This window comes from Scardinius erythrophthalmus (assembly GCF_964197995.2).
Source record: "Scardinius erythrophthalmus genome assembly, chromosome: 4".
NCBI lineage: Eukaryota > Metazoa > Chordata > Actinopteri > Cypriniformes > Leuciscidae > Scardinius > Scardinius erythrophthalmus.
Genome location: NC_138224.1, coordinates 16,242,165 through 16,260,938, shown reverse-complemented (window position 1 = coordinate 16,260,938; position 18,774 = coordinate 16,242,165). Strand labels below are relative to the sequence as shown.

General features: G+C 38.2%; 1 protein-coding gene across 1 annotated transcript in view; it reads right to left on the bottom strand.

The window, feature by feature from the left end:
* syt1a (synaptotagmin Ia) overlaps positions 1–12,162 on the bottom strand; it is a gene marked incomplete at both ends in the record, with an annotated part of 33,914 nt that extends 21,752 nt beyond the window's left edge. Inside the window, one exon of the mRNA XM_081362744.1 lies at positions 12,000–12,162. Within this exon, the coding sequence (XP_081218870.1) occupies positions 12,000–12,162 (163 nt within the window). The remainder of the gene's footprint in view (positions 1–11,999) is intronic.
* Between the last annotated feature and the right edge of the window lie 6,612 nt (positions 12,163–18,774).

Here is an 18,774-nt window from a genome sequence, read left to right as displayed (position 1 = left end):
AAATAACTGGGATCCCTAGTGTGTTTCTCTCAAATGATTTAGCACACTTATTTCAGATGCACCAAAATATTACTACTTAAAAAGCATTGACTGGTTCAATATCTCGAACAGCTGAGTAAATGTGTTTAGCTCATTTAACATAATATTAAGGCATGGTGTGAAACTTGAAAAAAAAAAAAAAGACCATATGAAAAAAAAAAAAAAAACACAACAAAAACTCTCATCAGGCTTTCAAAAAGCTTTTTTCCAAAGCCCTGTCATTTCAACCCTTTTCAAACAGAGAAGAACGTGTCAGCCATCTTAAAGGCCACTCCCCATTTTCTTTAAAAGCTTGTGGCTTAGACCATAATTGATCCTATCTAGCATCAGACCCATGCTTGTCTAGCATCAGACCCCTGATTCATACCTGTTATAACCTGCTCTCCGGCCCACACTCTTTTCTCCACCACAAGCCTGAATATCAGCCCACTAGGGGAATAAAGAGCCCCTTTCATTTCTATGCCTCCTCTAGCACAACCCCTGCCACATGGGACTCAAGCTGCACAAAGCATTGAACCATCCTGAGTTCAGTCCAGCCAGTGCTCATCAGTTCTCTTGGAGAACTATCATTATTAGACGTGTCTCGACAGCGGTCTCATGGAAGATTATATTGCTGCGTTTCATTCAGTATCCTATTGAATGCTATGTGAAACTGGACTTTCAACTTGGGAAATCTGTCAGTCCACAAGTCACATATTTTGCAAAGATACTGTAAGTGTGCATGATGTAACACAATGTCGAGATGTACACAATTAATAAAAACTTTCACTTTTAAGCTACTGTAGGGTTGAGCGAATATGGGTAGAACTCTTTACTGCCCTACACTTCAGAAATCCTTTTATATGTGAATTAAACGTGGCACAATGGCTTTCATTATCACAGTATGCTAATGCATATCTAGTGCAAGGGATTTAATCAGTATGCTGATTGAGGACTGCTGGGACACTTCAGGTACAGGATGGTTCTGTCGGGAGAGACAGAGTCGTTTGGACCTCAATGGCATGCCTGTACCATTTGCTTCACAGGACATATGCTTTCAACTACATTCTGTTTATTTACTACTGTGTTCTAATATGTAACTATGCCTTGTTTGGTCTCATCTGACAGTTTATAAACTGAAATGAATGGTGGTGAACTTAATAGAGATATTAAAGTATCCTAATGTACAATCTAGGTACTATTGGTTAAACATGCATTGAGGAGAATATATTAATGTTCTTCTCCCCCTCTTGATCACCACCCATTTGCCTCATCTTTTCGTTTACACTTACACTACTGACATTTATATGAGTCAAAGAAATATAAAGTTCCCTCAAAGAGATTCTATGGACTGAAAGAATGTACACAGTAAATTTTGTTTAGATAATTAGATATTATTTTGTGTACTTTTAACTATGTATATGACAATATTGCTGAATTACATTCACCTTATTTTGCAACCCAAGTAAGCTTTTTTATGTAAATGTGCAAGATTTTGATTCAGTATTAACTATAGGTATTAACTTGAAGAATAAAAAAGTGCAGTAAGCAGTAAACATATTTGCACTACAAACCAGTATACAATTATAAATTAAATACTATTATAAGAAATACAGTCCCAGTTTGCAGTATCAAAAAGCATATTGAGCTGATTTGCACAGCTAAAATAACTCAAAGCGGATGACACCGGAAGCCATTCAATTTACAAATGGCTGTGCCCGCTCTAATGTTAAAAAAATATGGTGGATACAGTAAAAATACTTTATACTCATGCTATATTTTATAATCATACAATTAAACATGATTCATATGTAACTGAAAATTTTGATTATCTAGAAGAGGATACTATGAAAATAAGATTAAAAACCTCTTGCTTCCAAGTGCCACAGGATACTGCAAAGGGACAGAATCTCACATGACAGCGGCAGGCACATATTAAAGGTCTGTAAAGGTCGATGATGAGAACCATTTAGTGCTACAGCAGACACTGAGCAATTCTGACACTTTTATAATGAAAGCTTATGAAAAAATTATGTTTAATACAACAAGCACAGCTTGAGTTTGAGTAAATTGACTGCTATGAGTACATTAGCTGTATTTTTAATCACACAGTCTGCTGTAGCAATTAGATTACTTTTATCATGATAGAAAAAAAAATACTGCTCATATCAAGCTTAGTTGTTTAGAAGTGAAATTGCATTGGTTGAGCACTAATAGATGCAAATAAGTCTAATGTTTCGCCGTCCAATGCAATAAACCAGAGTGCTTATCTTCTTCATCAAGCAAATGTCCTATTCTGAAAGACACTTTTGTGTTTCTTAATTAAAAGAACCCGAGACCCAGAAAGCAATAGAAACATTTTCTAATTAACTCAATTGTGTAAGTGTCTATTGTCCTTTGGGATTGCAGAGCAGGCATGTGCTCCTCAACTTCCAGCAGCTATCTTTCGTTCCGCCGTGCACATGCACACACAAACTCTCAACATTGGAGCACAAAATGAGGTTTTGTAGCTGGACTCAATGACTGCACAGCCAATTAAAGAGGAACATTATTCCAATTCAGCACCGCTGTGGTGCACAATCCAAAACCAAATACAGCTTAGAACAATGACACGACTGGAGGTGGATGCCAAAGAAAGTCTGCCATCTCGCTACTGCTTTCAAGGACGCCAAGAGTCCTTCCGGCCCGACCTTATCCAATTGGGTATGTGAATAAGATCTTGAGTGCACTCATTCGCTCTCCACCTTTTCCGTGACAAAAGAATACAGCATTAGACTTATCAAACTGGGCTCACACAAAAATCTCACCAAGCTGCTTTAGGAAGCCATGCCAGGGAGTCGACACAATAATGACTCTGAGATTGGCATCCTAGATTTACAGAAGAATCTTATCGCATTTTTGCAGTGCTGGACTGCGATAGATGGGCTACCGAATTATAACTATGGCACATAAAAACATCAGAACTATTAGTAATTTTCACAACACATTCATAAGACATTACTTATGCAAGGCTACAGGGTGAATCTCATGAAAACTCTCAAGAACATTTTCATTTCATATTTGACCTGAAAAAAAAAAAACGGTAACACTTTACAATAAGGTTCATTAGTTAACATTAATGTATTAACTAACATGAACTAACCATGAGTAATCCATTTGTTAGCATATTTATTCATCTTTATTAATGTTAGATAATAAAAATACAGCTGTTCATTGTTAGTTCACATTGCATTAACTAATGTTAACAAGATTTTAATCAAGTATTAGTAAATGTTGAAATTAACATTAACAAAGATTAATAAATGCTGTATACGTGCAGTTCATTATTAGTTCATTTTAACTAATGTAGTTAACTAATGTTAACTAACGAACCTTATTGTAAAGTGTTAAAAAAAACAAAACAAAACAAAAAACACTAAATAGTCCTTATGCAAAGCTACAGGGTTAATATCACGAAACCTCTCAAGAACATTTCCATTTCATATTTGACCTGAAAGAACAAACTAAATAGTCCTAACTAATAGTCCTAAGGACTAGTTCTATATATATTATTTTCCTCCAATTTTTTACCCTTTTTGACTATAGTGTGAAATGTAGGGTAGACATGTAGGTAGTAATGATGACATTCATCCTATTAGCAATAAAAACATTACATTAATAATTAATCCAGCTCTCAATTACAGATTACAACCCTAAAAGTAAACTGGTCATCAGCAGTAGTGGCACCATGCTGGGATTCTCTTTGGGCAGCCCAAGGCTCATTATCCCGCTGTTTGTCTGATCAGAATGTAATGTGAGCGTCTCTGACCAGCGAGGTTGTGTTGCCTGTTAACGCGAAGCTAACAGTAACATGATCTATCCCCAGGCGGCATGCCGCGGGGCGAGTTACCCACTCTTACACTTGTTAACACGCCAAATCGGAATGAGAAACTCGATGTCTTAACAGGCGTGATTTGATTGAGAGTGCGTCATGATTGCGAGCGCTAGTGAGCGCACGGGGCCAAGCGGAGGGAAAATGATCCATCGGTGTAATACAGCACACACTGGCAACCCAAACTAATGTGTTTTGACAGCACGCCATTGGTCAATTAACCCTGGTACTAGAGCATGTTATACAGCATGAGAGAAAGACAACCCTGTTGCACTTCCAAATATATTCTCTGCATTAAGGAAAATTACTTGGAAGTGATTTATTATGCCATGTGGTTACGTTACAGTCCAGCAGATGGGCGGTAATTTCAATATCCATTTAGTAAAGTTTATAGGCGAAGGAACAAACTGAAAAGGGAGCTTGGCTCATAAATATTAATTAGATAATGTATATTCACCTGGTAGTCGTGACTGATTTTCTAAAAAGCAGGTGAGTGGCCGCTAGCCACATTAGGATAACTGACTGCACATTTTTTGGTTTGTTGTGGTTGGCAGAGGCCAAAAAGTGGTGAAGACAAATGTAAAATTTTCTCATTTGAACTGAATATCGCATGAAAGAGAAACTTTGCTGAACAGTCGAGCCATAGCGTATGATTTAATGTCCCTCCCAAACAAACCACGAGACTCACATAAGAAAATATTTGAAGGGAAAAAGACAGACAAGTGTGATAACAGTTCATGTGATATTGCGAGCAGATTAATATCCACCCTCTCATATCCTCTGTCAACAGCATTCAGATCAGATTTTATCTTTTGTTATTACAGACGTTGCCATTATTTGGTCTGTGACATACGATGCGTTCGGATGGTGAGTGACACCGATGATCAGACTCTGACTGAAAACTGATAATAACATTGATTGTGGTGCTCAAAATATCAGGACGATAGCTATGTGGGACAACAAACAAACCCTTAACCCAAACCCTCATTCTCTATCTCATTTGTCCTTTCTCATCCGCTGAATGCTAATCAGATGTATGTCATCTCATTTGTCAAGGAAAAGTGCGAGACAGGGGAATAACTAACTGAAAGAAACAAACTTTACTACAGGTTTCAGTATATAGGAAGACAGTAGCTCACCTCTTTTCAAAATGGTAACAAGTTACTTTTTGTAGTGGTGTAATGCTACGTTGCTGGTTTTTGTCACATTGTATTGTGCATTGTAAGTGAACACTCCCTCTATTCACTCATTTGCACTCTATCATTCAAAATTTTGGGGTCAATAATATTTTCTTTTAAGTTTTGACAGATGTCTTTTATGCTGAATTTATTTACAGTAAAAATACAGCAAAAACAGTAATATTGTAAAATATGATTACAATTTAAAATAACTTTTTTCTATTTGAATATATTTTAAAATGTAATTTATTCCTGTGATGGCAAAGCTAAATGTTCAGCATCATTACTCCACTGTCACCTGATCCTTCAGAAATCAGTATAATATGCTGATTTGCTGCTCAGAAACATTTCTTATTGTTATCAGTGTTGAAAACAGTTGTGCTGCTTAAAATGTTTGCAGGAACTGTGATACATTTTTTCAGGGTTATTTGATTAACGGAAAGCATTTATTTGAAACAGAAATCTTTTTTAATATTATAAATGTCTTTAATGTCTCTTAGCTTCTCCTACACTGCAGGGACAAAATGTGTCTTTTCTCATATGTTTGTTTACTACTGTAATGCAGTTTTAACTTGTTTTAAATGAGATTATCTCTTCCTCCAAAAGGCTTTATAATGTGAAGCAGGCAGACGGAGAGGCTGGGGTTTTATTTTTGTTTGTTTACATAATTCAATTTCAAAGGAGCAGGGTTGACAAGCCTGGTAACCTTCAGATGTCCTCTTGGGCGGTCTTGGGGGCAGCAGGGAGAGGGGAAGAAAGGGAGATAGGATTAGGTCAAAGGTCAGCAGAATGGGAGGACTAACTGCTCCATCTGTCAGGCTGTTGGCTGATGATGTGTTTGGCACCCTGCTCCAGTTCGCCTCCTGTTGCTGACTATGACTGAGGCTTTCTACATACTGGCAAACAACACAATCCCGCTAAACATCACACTTCACAAACATATATTGAAGTCTCAAAACTTGTCATGTCTTAGCATTTCTGTAGTTCAACTAGTAGAACATGACAGTAGAGCTGCCAAGGTCACGAGTTCCTAGGAAATACATACATTTTGTTAACATATATGGCAATTTAATGTGTATACGTTAAACATAAACTGTAAGTAGGTTTGGATAAAAGCATTTGTACAATGAATAAATATTATGCAAATGTATTGACAATCTTGACATACACTCAATCTTATAATACACTGGAATGAATTGAGGGAAATGTTGATTTTAAAAATAAATGACTTTTTTATTTAGTACAGACAAGCATCTTTAAAAAGTAACAAGAAAATGGTTTCATTTAATTAAAACTTTGTTTATATACTGTATTTTGTGCCAGCTACAGATTATTACAAGGTGTTATATATATAATACAAATTAAATATAGTATATACACACACACACACACACACACACACACACACACACACACACACACACACACACACACACACACACACACACACACACACACACACACACAGTTAAAGACTAACAACATGCTGAGATTATTACTATGAGGAGGGCAACATTTAAGTTTTTAAATTCACTTTTTAAAGATATTTTTTTTAATTTGCAATAGGTTTACAACAGCTGCCTATGTATGGTAGACACCTAGGGAGGCACACTAGGGTTTGAAACAGAGACACTCAGTATGCAACGTAAAACAAAAATCACAAGACAGACAAAGCTTTTCATGATTATGATCAAAATAAAATGCAAATACATGTAAATGGCTTATAATAATGGCAATTTATAAAATTTGACACCATTAATTTGTAGTTAATGTTCAAAGCACATGCTCCCAGTTACGTTTGCGTATTAACAAGAAAGAAAAGAACATTGATTGTGGTGTTTGACAGAACATCTCAAAAATTTGCTGAGATGGATGAAAGGGGCATTGTGTTGGGCATCAGGGTACCGAGTGTGCAAGAGTGTTTCAGAAGCTGGATGGAGTGTGTTCATTATTCATAGTAATTGTGGCAGAGCTGAATAATGTCTCAAACTGTCTCTGTGCGGTGAGGTTAATTACCATCGAAAACAGACGCCTTGAGCTTGAGCAGCGGAGCGTTGGGAGAATAACCAGAGCTGTTGTGTTAAAGTCATTTTCTTTTGTTGCTTCGCATCAACAAAGCTGTGTAACCGCAGCAGTCCAGACATTTTCGAGCCAAGATGGTCGGGTTCAAACTGTTGAACCTGTCAACAGGACTCAAGGCCTGTACGTTTTCGAAGAGAGCCATGACAAAGCGAGTGTGGCGTACTGAGAGCTACCTGTCGGAGTGATTCTACACGCAGGACCGTTTGTGACGGGTGCCGTAGAACGGATGTGATGTTGTGTGACCGTGAGGGTAGAGGGAACGTTAGTAATCACAGGTTATGGATAAACCTTTTCGAATATGTGTCACCATCTGAGACTTCGAACAAATTGGACAAAAACAAATTGCCCGTTCATTTACATTTACACTCGGTCTGAAGTATCAGAGAGTAATTGAGTGTTTTATCGACTTTGGGCACTTCTTGGCCAATGAAAGCTGCAATGGAGTCCAGACCTTCTGCTGTCAGTCTGAAGGTCTGGCTATCCAATCTATCAAGCTCCCACCTACATGCACCCACATAAAGACAGTCTCAGACATGACCTTGCTTGCAACAATCTATAGGATATATTTGAAACATCGTAATTAATACAGTAGATTCTACAACTTCTCAACGTCAACGGACTCCTCTTTGTGTTTGTGATGTGAAGACTTGCGTTGTTCGGCTTCATACTGTCTGAAGCTAATGTTTTGAGGCACACAACACACTGTGGTCTCTCTTCATCACCCACTGTGATGTACTGTACTGGTGAGAAATTTGTCACACCGCTCGCATGTAGTGTAGACACATTGTTTTGGCAGTTGTGACGTTTGAAGTAGATTCATCGTCTATACGTTTACCTGCCACTGGCAGTCCTTTCACTCAAACTTAAGCCACGTTTCCACCGCAGGAACTTTCCCCAGGAACTAGGAACTTTGGGCTGGTACTCGATGTGTTTACACCGCAGGAACCAGGGTCTAAATGAAGTTCCGGGTAAATACTTCCCCCTCCGATAGTCCCTGCTCATGAGGTAGTACTTTTTCAAAGTTCAGGAACTTTCAGGGGTGGGACTTGTGCGCTGCACAAGCTGATTGGTTGTGTTCACGCCGCATTTTGGTTGGATGACTCCACGCAGCATTTTATTTATTTTTAACCTCCCTTTTTAAAAAATCTATTGCGGTTCGTGTCGTGGCTTCATGCAGTAAGAGTTGTCTGTCTGCAAATATGGAATTTAATAAAAAAACTGGTGGACTGGCGACGAGTTTCAGGCTTTATTAAGGGTACTTGTGGAAGAGGAAAATTTCTGCGCGTTCGTCCCAGCCATCTCACGGTCAATGTCCGCAATAGCTGATAACATACAAATTTTATATCTAACGTTAGCATTACGAGCTTACTGAACACGCTTTATCAGTGCTCGTCTCTTTTCTGCCACAGCTTTTATTATTAAGTCATTATGTTTACACACTGTCATCTATTGCAAGGCACTCCAAACCATGTTACAAATTTACTATAACAGGATTGAAATAGCACTTTGAGGTTAGTAACAAACAACTATTTACAAGACTGTCACTATTTATGATTGATAGACGGGGTTCAGGCTTTTTTTAAGCGTATTTGCGAAAGAGGAAATTTTTGCGCGTTCGTCCCAGGCATCTCACAATAACTGATAACATACGTTGTCTAATTTTATACGCATACAAGCTTTCTGAACATGCTTTAGTATCAGTGCTCGTCTATTTTGTTTTGTTAATTACCTCGTTAGTAAACCAATACATAACTGCAGCACAGTTTGAATCTCCTCCATACTTATTATAAATGTGGCGCTCAAAACTGATTACTGTCCGTCACAGACTGGGAGGAGCAGTTGCGCACAGTTTACCTTCCCGGTACTTTAGACCGCGGTGTAAACGCAGAAAGCAACCGGTCTGGGGCAAAAAAAGTTCCTGGGACAAATTGTTCCGGGTAATTTCGGTGGAAACGCGGCTTTAGTGAATCTTTCAAGCTTAGTGCAAAACCATGCATCATTCAGTTATATTTAACACTCAATTCTGATTCTTCAATCACAACATCTAGCGGTCTAAAGCAGGTACTGCAAGTAATCTTGAGGTAATAAAATATGTCAAATTACTATTTTGTGTTCAATTTGCTACTTATGTGACAAGTAGCCACATAATAAGCAGGATAATTTCGCAGTGGCTCTTGTGTCACCCTGAAGAGGTTTCTTTGCATAACAATCTGCTGACTGTACACGACCCACCCACGAACCACTAAACTTGTGAATGAAAAGTGTGTTTAAGGAAGCTTACTTTTAAAAGAGCCAAAAGTGCCCAAGACGCTCTTAGTTGTGGCATGGAAATAGATCTTAAACAGTATTCGTCTTCATATTTTGCCTACATTGCGCTATGACAGAAAGGCAGAAGGGTTAGAGTGAAGTATATCTTTTTCATCACTACACAGCATCTGCCTGTGTTCCTCTGTTTTTGCCACACTAGATGGCGGATTGTGACAGGTCCATGCATCTTACTTTTACAGGCGGCACCTGCACATATTCAATGCAGTGGATTAAATTGGAGAAGAACTGCTCAAGTATTCTGCATCTGGACTCGCCCATTCATCACTAATGCAGGTCCGTCAGGGTTCCTGGATGCCTCGGTCAATACAGCACCCTTCTCCCTAGGCATTCATCAACCCAGGCACCGGTTGGCACGGAGACATGCGTGTGATGGAGGGAGGCGGCTAAAACAGTAATTTAAGACACTGTAATGGAGTGTCTTTTTCTGGCTGGATCTCAGAAGGGGCATATCTGTCTGAGTCAAATGCGGCAACCCTTTATTTTACAGTTGTCTGCAGGAAGGCAAAGTGATAATTAATGTGGTGAATGTGTCTCTAAGTGCGAAAGAAAGGGTGGAAGTGAAAGTGTACGTGTGTGAGCGTGTGAGTGAAAGTGAGAGCGAGAAGTTGTATGTGTGAAATCGAGTATGAGAGATAGAGAGATTGGCAAAATGACCAGACACCTATAGTAAGGTACTTTAAGGGTAGGAGATGACTCGAATATATCTCAGGTCTGTGCAATGGTGTCTTGTTAGACATGGCGTAATTCATAGGGCTGGGTATTGACACAAATTTCATGATTGGATTCGATTTCAATTCACAAGCATGCAATTCAATTAGATTTCCATTCGATTCAATATCGATTATTTTAGATAAAGCACATGTGCAAAAATCTCTCACCTGATTTGTATACAAACACATAAATTACACTCAAGGAAGATTTTTTATAATATTCAAGTTATAATACTAATTTTACAACTACATAATTATATTTCTACTCCAATTTGTTTTTTTAAATATAAACATTTAAATGGTGGCTGTCAAAAAACTTGACGGATTTATTCAAACATGGATTAAATGTTGAAGAATATAAAAAATTATAGTGAATATGTGATGTGGTGCATATTTTATCAAAAAGCTCCTCTCTAGAGTTTATTTTTCTAGCTGACTAACAAGTTTATTTCTGAGGTAAATCTGACGTCACTTGACATTGTTTACAGGCTGTTTTATTGATGTCTTTCCGCGGTTGAAACACTGATTGAGCGATCACGTGGCATGATACGGATTTCGGTAAGTTGTACTGTATCTTTTAACATACCTTCAGATGTTCATTCATGTTTATTTGTTGCTGAAACTGGTATTAAAGCAGAGGAGATGACCAGTTCACATGCGGTCCGTGCTGCTGCTTTGCTTGAACTGAGGTGCTACTGCGATCTGTCTCGCCACATTAAACAGCGCCAAAATGGTTTTCGTAATAAAATGGATTTAATTTGAAATCTGAGACTTTGTTTCATATCAAAAATAATAAAGCACAAAGATTATTGTGATTTATTGGATGGGAGGCATGCTACAATGTTCCGTTCCTTCATCAATTAAAAACAGGATAGACTAATCGATTCTTGGGATTTAAGAATCAATATTGGTTAGTAAAAATGAGAATCGATTAAAATCGATCATTTTTTCCCAGCCCTAGTACTTTATGTAGCTTTAAATAATTCTGCCATCACCTCTGCTACATACATGAGTTACTTTAGCACTATTCAGTGGTGGGCAGGTTGTCAATTGTAAATAAATTATGTAAAAGAAAAAAAATCCCAACTTCTTTCGCAAACACCTGTTTTAATTTGTATTAGTTAATGAACAAAGTTTTTGTCTTTGTTATATATTTTGTTAACTATAACTTGTTTGAAAGTGCTTTAGTCAGGTGTGTGTTTATAGTTTTTTGGTGATCTCATATGGCAACATATTCCAGTCCAGGACAGTTATAATGTGACCTTGATATCCAGTATGTAATAGGAAAAAAAAAATCTCTGGGACATAAAAGCACCTAGCTAAAGAAACACACACACACAAACAGCTACAGACTTTTCAGCATGTTTACTTGAAAATATTAAGTGAATTGGTTGATGGTTAGGTACGATGCCTGAATTTAGCTCCATGATTCACAGTGAGAGCTGTGGTGTGTTGGGGACTGAGGCACAGGGCACTTAGACAAACAAAGGCATGCAAATAACAAAACTCATTTACTTGCTTATTTACAATTAGAATGAGAAGGAACATGTTTGGTGGCCGCCTGTTTCTCAAGCTCATTATTTTTCAGCACTGGCTAAACAATGGAAGTTTAAAAATTTGAAAGAAAATAATACAAAATGGATCTGACAGAACTTGCCAATGCAACCAATGCTTGGACTCAATCAATGCCATTCAATGTAAAATTATGTAAAACGAACACAGCACACTGAAGCTGAAATATAACCAAGTGAAGACCTTTGAGCGTTGTGAAAAGAAGAAGAAGAAGAAAAAAAAAAAAAAAGGTTTACTCACGTGGGATTTTGTGCAGTTCATTCATGAACTTGTCTTTGACTTTGGAGAACATCTCATCTTTGGTCTCTCGGGGACCAGGCCCTGCTGCCTCTGTGCTGTTGCCCAATACCTCAGGTGCTGCGCTAGGCGCAGGGTTCCCCACCAGAGCCTCCCTTCGACTCATCGCTGAAAGTGGCAGCCAGGCAGAAGCTAAATATGAAAAGATGAGAGAGGGTTACTCATACTATCTGGAATATTTAAAAAGGAAATACCAGTTGCACATTCACAATTCTTCCAATATCTTTATCTGTTGGATAATGTATACCACATGGATTTGTAGGTACCTACAAATATGGCATGATACATTTATGTAAAACAGCTGCAGGACAATAGTGGGAATTTTGATTCATTACACTGATTTGAATCTTTTGATTCTGTTAAACAAAGGCTCATTCAGATTCATTCCAGCAAACATTTCTGTAGGTTGCAGCATTGGACAAATAAGTGCCAACAATGAGTGTCTAACTAGTATGAGTGAGTCATTGAATCATTCACTTAACTGTTAGCAGTTGTTCACACAGAGAACATTTTCACATTCCACTGTGCTGCTTTTTCATTGCTTTTCTAAGTAAACATAAGCTAGATAGATGTGTTTGACCATTGTTAATTTTTGCAGCGTCTAGTCTTTCGACCCTATTCAGAAAAAAACAGCTGTCACGATTTTATGTTCTGTATGAATAGGCCCTAAGCATGTCAGGAGAAGCATCCTTTTTTCTAGAATAATAGTGTATTTACAACATCTACCAGTAGGGGTTTACTGTTGAAGCTAATCAGCCAAACATAGTTAAAAAGGAAAGACTCAAAACACTGACTTTTTTTTTGCAAAGACATGCAGACTGATTGTACAACATGTCCCTTTTTGTTTAGTCATTAATTAGTCCAGTTCAATCTGTTCGTTCATGAATAAAATTCTCATCTTGTTCAGACTCAAAACACTAATTGGTGAGTGTAGGGGCATATTCGTTCACAAAAAAATACTCCTTCACAGGCCACAAAGGAAAGTTTTTTGAAGTCACCAAAGCAGTCACACTCTTTACAAGGGAAAATCAGAACTCAAGTTGTTCACTTAAAAGATTTGCTCAAAAACACTGGGTTGTTCACAACTCCGCTAATGGGGATATAGATAGAAGGCAGATAACAGGTCAGGATGTGAGAGATGGAGTGAGAATTAGAAAGATGAAAACTCCAGTGTGCGAGTGTCTAATCTAGTGTGCGAGGAAGGTGGAGAATGAGGTGTGACTATGGGAAGCCTTCGACTGCAGCATGCTCTGAACAAATGCGCTTGTGAGGTGTGTTTAGCTGTTTAAACATTCTCCCATCCATCCATCCTAATCTTTCGCTTGCGTTTACTCAGTCCTCTGTTCATTTACTCACTCACTTGCCTACAGACTCTCTCTGTCTCACCAGTTCATGTGCAGTCAGTATGGCATCTCTCTTGTCGGTACCAACATGACCCCAGGAGGTCCTAAAGGCCAGCGGTAGGTCGTGGTACGTGCTGATGAACAGTGAGCAGACTATGAGCCGCCTTCTCTTCTAGCCACAGGGCACGCAAGATCCGCCCACTCCCGCACAGCCGGTGTCGCTGCCATTGTACCTGCTCTGTAATTACTGCCATAGTCAATCACTCAGATGGAATAATAATAGATCGAATGAATGCAGCAGGTACGAAACCTCAAAGTTTAGAGGAGTTAGAGTGAACTTGCAGCAAGTTTAATTAGACTTTCTATTGGGTGGGATGGCTCTCCTCCTTTCTCGACAGGTGATTGCCTGGAAAGAGGAAACTGCTGGAGCTGTTGCATTTGACAGGTTGTCATTGCTGTGTTAATGTCGCTATGGTGACAGCAGGATTGATAGCTTACAGATTATACGAAATGTGTGTCGGGTTTTCTTTTAGCTTGAAAGAGCATTCAAGTTCTGCAGGTTCGAAGGTACTCTAATATGTCCTCCTTTCTGGAAAGACATTTTGTATGGGCTGTGTGCAATTTACCAGTGATGCTGAGCTATCACTAACAAAAAAGAAATTAAAAAGTATCAGAACATGATACCATGGTACACATTCTTTAAGGTACCTTGGACTACCATGTAAAATACTGTGCCATGGCAAATTAATGCTAAATGGTCCATACTGAAATTCTATATTATTTTGTCTAAGTACATTTTCAAGAAACAAGAAACTTAATGCTGAGTGACACAGGCATCACAAAGTTATAATATATAGTATAAAAAAATGGACATTCATTTTCAGATTCACTGTAGATTACATTTGCCAGAGCCAATTTTTTAAAACTTGACCTTTAAATGAGTGTTTGATGATGATGCTAAATGTAAAAATAAGGTAGATTTAGCATGCACAATGAAATATCCTTTATTGGCTGATGTACATAAAAAATCTAGACACAAAAACAGGTATAAAATGGTCTAATATTGCCTGATTACAATATATATATATATATATATATATATATATATATATATATATATATATATATATATATATATATATAGTTTGCCCCTCATCGGACCACTATTGGTAAATTCTCACCACTGCTCACGTCGGACAACCCACAAGCCTTGCCGTTTCAGAGATACTCTAACCCAGTTGCCTTGCCATAATAATTTGGCCCTTATCAAAGTCGCTAAGAAATGTATTCCTGTAAATTTTTCCTGCATCCAACATGAGAACTGATTGTTTACTTGCCCATCTAATCTACCCAGACCTTAATATGTAATATTTTTTTAATATGTGTAATATTCACTTCACCTGTGACTGGTCATAATGTTTTGGTTCAGTGTATACTGTATAGGTATACAGTTCATTGCACACTTTTACGAGCCCTCAAAAATTAACTGTTTAAAAATTTTTGTCTTGCAAAAATAAATAAATAATTAAAATAAACAACATATTTTATAAATATTTATATACAAACTAGCATGGTATTAACATTAGCATTAGCATCAATGCAACGTGCTACAGCCACAGTACTTTTTTTGTGGTAAGGGATATCCAGTAGATGTTGACCAACAGCTGGTCAAGCCTGTATGCTGCTGAGCACAAACTGACGCTAATGACTTCAACACACCCTAACTGAGCTGTAGACACTATGGGGAAGTGTTTACATATGTACACAGCTGCAGCTGTGTGGTCTGCTGACACAATGGTGTGTGAAGAGCACAGGGTTCAACAGCTGTGGCACTCGCTAACTATGGCTTTCCTTAGTTACACATCTCAGTTGTTCAAAATTAGTTTCTATAGGATTTTTATAGTTGGATATTTAGTTGCTATGATTCTAAGATGGAAGACTGATCAGGAACAGGTCTTTAAAAGGCTACATGTCAAGTCTTGGCTAGTCTGGTTAACACAAGGCATACTACGTGGACAAGCAACTAGTATTCTCAAACTTCCACACTGCAAATTTGCTCATGTAACGTGTAAATGAAAAAAAAAAAGTTTGTAGCAGATTGGTTCGGTGGACTGGTTCCTTGCGGAGGAAGGTTTCTGGATCACAAAGCTTGACAGGAGCTTCTGCTGACAGTCGAAAGGCTATGTGTGTTTTTTGGAGCGCCGTGTCACTCTCCTGATATGATGTGGGTGGCAGTTGAGCTGGCAGCAGAGCTGAACTTTGGGAAGGTGGAGGAGGATGGGAAAAAAGATGGATTTTGTGTGCCTTTGTGTGTGTGTGTGTGTGTATGTCACACGTATGAATAGCGCTGCCGCACACCTGCGAAGCTAGACTGCTTCACACAGTGAGTCAGAGCAGTCCATTATAAACCTACACAAAAAGCCATAATTACTCACAAATGGATAGAGGCAGTGCAAGAATGTCCATTAGGCCATTACTATTTGTATCACACAGGCAAAAGAAAGTTGCACATTTTAAGAGCTAAAACAGCTGGATGCAAGAGACATGCCTATAAGACAGCAACTTTGTGTAAATCAAGTGAATGTGCCCAGTGGGCCTTGCAATGACCACAAATCTCTATTAAGTTTCAGAGCTTTAATAGCAGGAGCAGTTCTTGAGTTTGGAAATTTTGCATAGTGTGCCTTTGAGATGAATGATTGATTGAAATCATAGTCTTTTTACTGATATGCACACACAGAGGAACTCTAAAATTAAATTATTTTAACATAGTGGCTGAAGAACATCTAACCTTTTATTCAACCAAAACATGTAAGCTGTCAGATGCTGCCATTCAGTGATTAAATCAAACCTTGGGAGTGCTGGACTAACCATAGTCTCAAATTGCCAGACCTTTGCATAAAACATGATGTACTTTGCATCTTATTCTAGACAAACACAGACGTCTGATGCTAAGGACTCCCAAATATGATCCCCTAGCTGAAATATATCTCCGCGGCTATAGTTTTTTTAATGTGTTTGTTCTTATGTGCCATTTTGGGTTGTGTTTATCTGAAATAGTTAGTACCACTGTGGGAGAAAAAATAAATAAATCTGTATAGTTAACACAGAATAAAATATAGCTGTGAGGGGTTCAAGGGCTTGTAAACCTTTAAGGCTTTAAGCAGATTGTAAGATATTACATATTATATAGTATGTTTTCTGCAATTTAAGGTAATTTAACATAGAAATATAGTGTTTTTGAAACCTTTTTAACTGTTATAGCATCACTTATGATCCGATCTCCATAAAAGTTTGCATGCTTCTTTAGAATCATACTGTATGTGACACTTCCTTACCTAATTTTGTGAAGTTCTATGCAAATCAGACACGAAAAAGTCCATTTTGTTATTTGCCATAGAAACACAGCATTTTACACCTTTTTAACAGTTACAGCACCACCTATGACCCGATCTCTACAGTTTTTGCATGCTTCTTTATAATCATATGTCATATGTGCTCACCCCATTTCACCAAGTTCTGAGTGTTCGTTTAGGAGTGTTAGGCTGTTGGGTACACTTGGCCACGCCCGTTTTCTAAATGACCCTATAGCTATCCAAATGCTAAAGTTCAACATTTCTTTTATAATTATTTAACTATAGTCCAGAGAATTGTCTGGCATAATATGCATCCAGGATGCACCATACTTTCTTTACCCAGCCCAGTGTGGGCCGTGGCACTGAGCAGGTGAAAAATCCTTACCCAATTACCACTCTGCCAGATGGCACAGCATGGCTTTCATTGCACTCGCTCCGGTGCTCTGCACATCAAACCATGCTTCTCTCCCTCCTTTCCTTGCTTTCTGCCTCATCCTTCCATTTTTCCCAACTGGGTTGTGCTCCTCTACCAAAACCTCCACTGCTGCCAGAGCTCCCAGAATGTTGTATTTTCTGAACTGTGGTTGGAGGCACTTCAAACTATGTCAAAGTTACGGTTCAGCCCATAACCACACAGGCAATAAATGCTAGTTATGTTTTCGAGTGATTGAGGGCAGGTGAGGATGTTTGGGCCCATGACATTACGCCATCTTTCATCATGCAGAAATTAAAAATAGTGGCGCAAACGCACTTCTTGAATCACAATGACCATAATTTTCTTTGGACTTTGATCTTGGTCGTCTATATGTTCTGGTTTAAAGTTGAGGCTTAATCAAGCATGTAATCATCAATTACTTCCACTTAACTGAAGTTGACTTCCATTTGTCACCAGCGATATAGCCCTGTGACATGTTTATTGCATATTAAAAAACAAATGCATGCATAATGCAATCAAGGAACGTTAGTGTGGAGTTGCAACCGAGAGAAGACATTTCATATTCACTGATGCACTGAAGCTCAATGACGAATCAACATGTGCGTAATGTGTCTTCACAAGTTTGATTATGTGTTTGAGTCATTTCTGACAAATACTTGCAGATGCACCAGTCTCTCAGCATTGGGTGTGAAATGGTGTGGATGGCAGTGATTTTGTTTCAAGAAGTTGTCATGCGAACGTCTACAAATTCGTTAAGGTGCTTATGTGTATGTATGAATGTGTACAGTAACAAAGTATTCATCTAGTTGACTACATATTGTTCTGCTGTCATGCAAAGTCCAATTAAAGTTTAATAGCCTTTTAAATGCAGAGTTATAACCCTGATTCGATGAACCACATTCAAAGTTGTAAATTGTCGATGAAACTAATATAAAATTATTAATAACAAAAGGGATTATTTACCATTGTATATTAGCAACATTGCTTCGCTAAATACTAGGAACACTCCTTACCAGTATTAAAATCACTGTAGTACATTGGCAAACTATTTTTCTATGTATTTAATGGTTAAAATAAATGTTGAATATTAAAGGGGTCATATAATGGTACATGCACTTTTACAAGTTGATTGCACTGAAATGTCTGTTGGCAGTGCCTGTACACAACCATCCTATCATGATAAAAATCCATCCAGTGGTTTTGTTTTAATCTCCTTATATGTTTGACCCTCTCTGAAATCAAGCCGTTCGATATTGTGACGTCATAAGATCGTACGCCCCTCCCGCTATTGTGATTGACAGCTGTGTTGCAACACAAGACCCGCCCTAAATGAGCTGTGACAGTCGTCATAGTAGTCCGCCATTGTGGATATGCTGGAGCAGAATGGCGTCTAAGCGATTGTGGTGTTCTGTTCTTAGATGAAATAAGGAACACAGCAGTAATTTGGATGTTCCTAAATCCGAGCCGTTGAAGAGTTTTGTTTTTGAAGCGATATGCCCAAAGGATTGACGCGGGGATTCCCTCACGGGGATTCCCCACGATCGTCCATGCTTTCATGTTTGCGCGAATCATTTCACACCAGACAG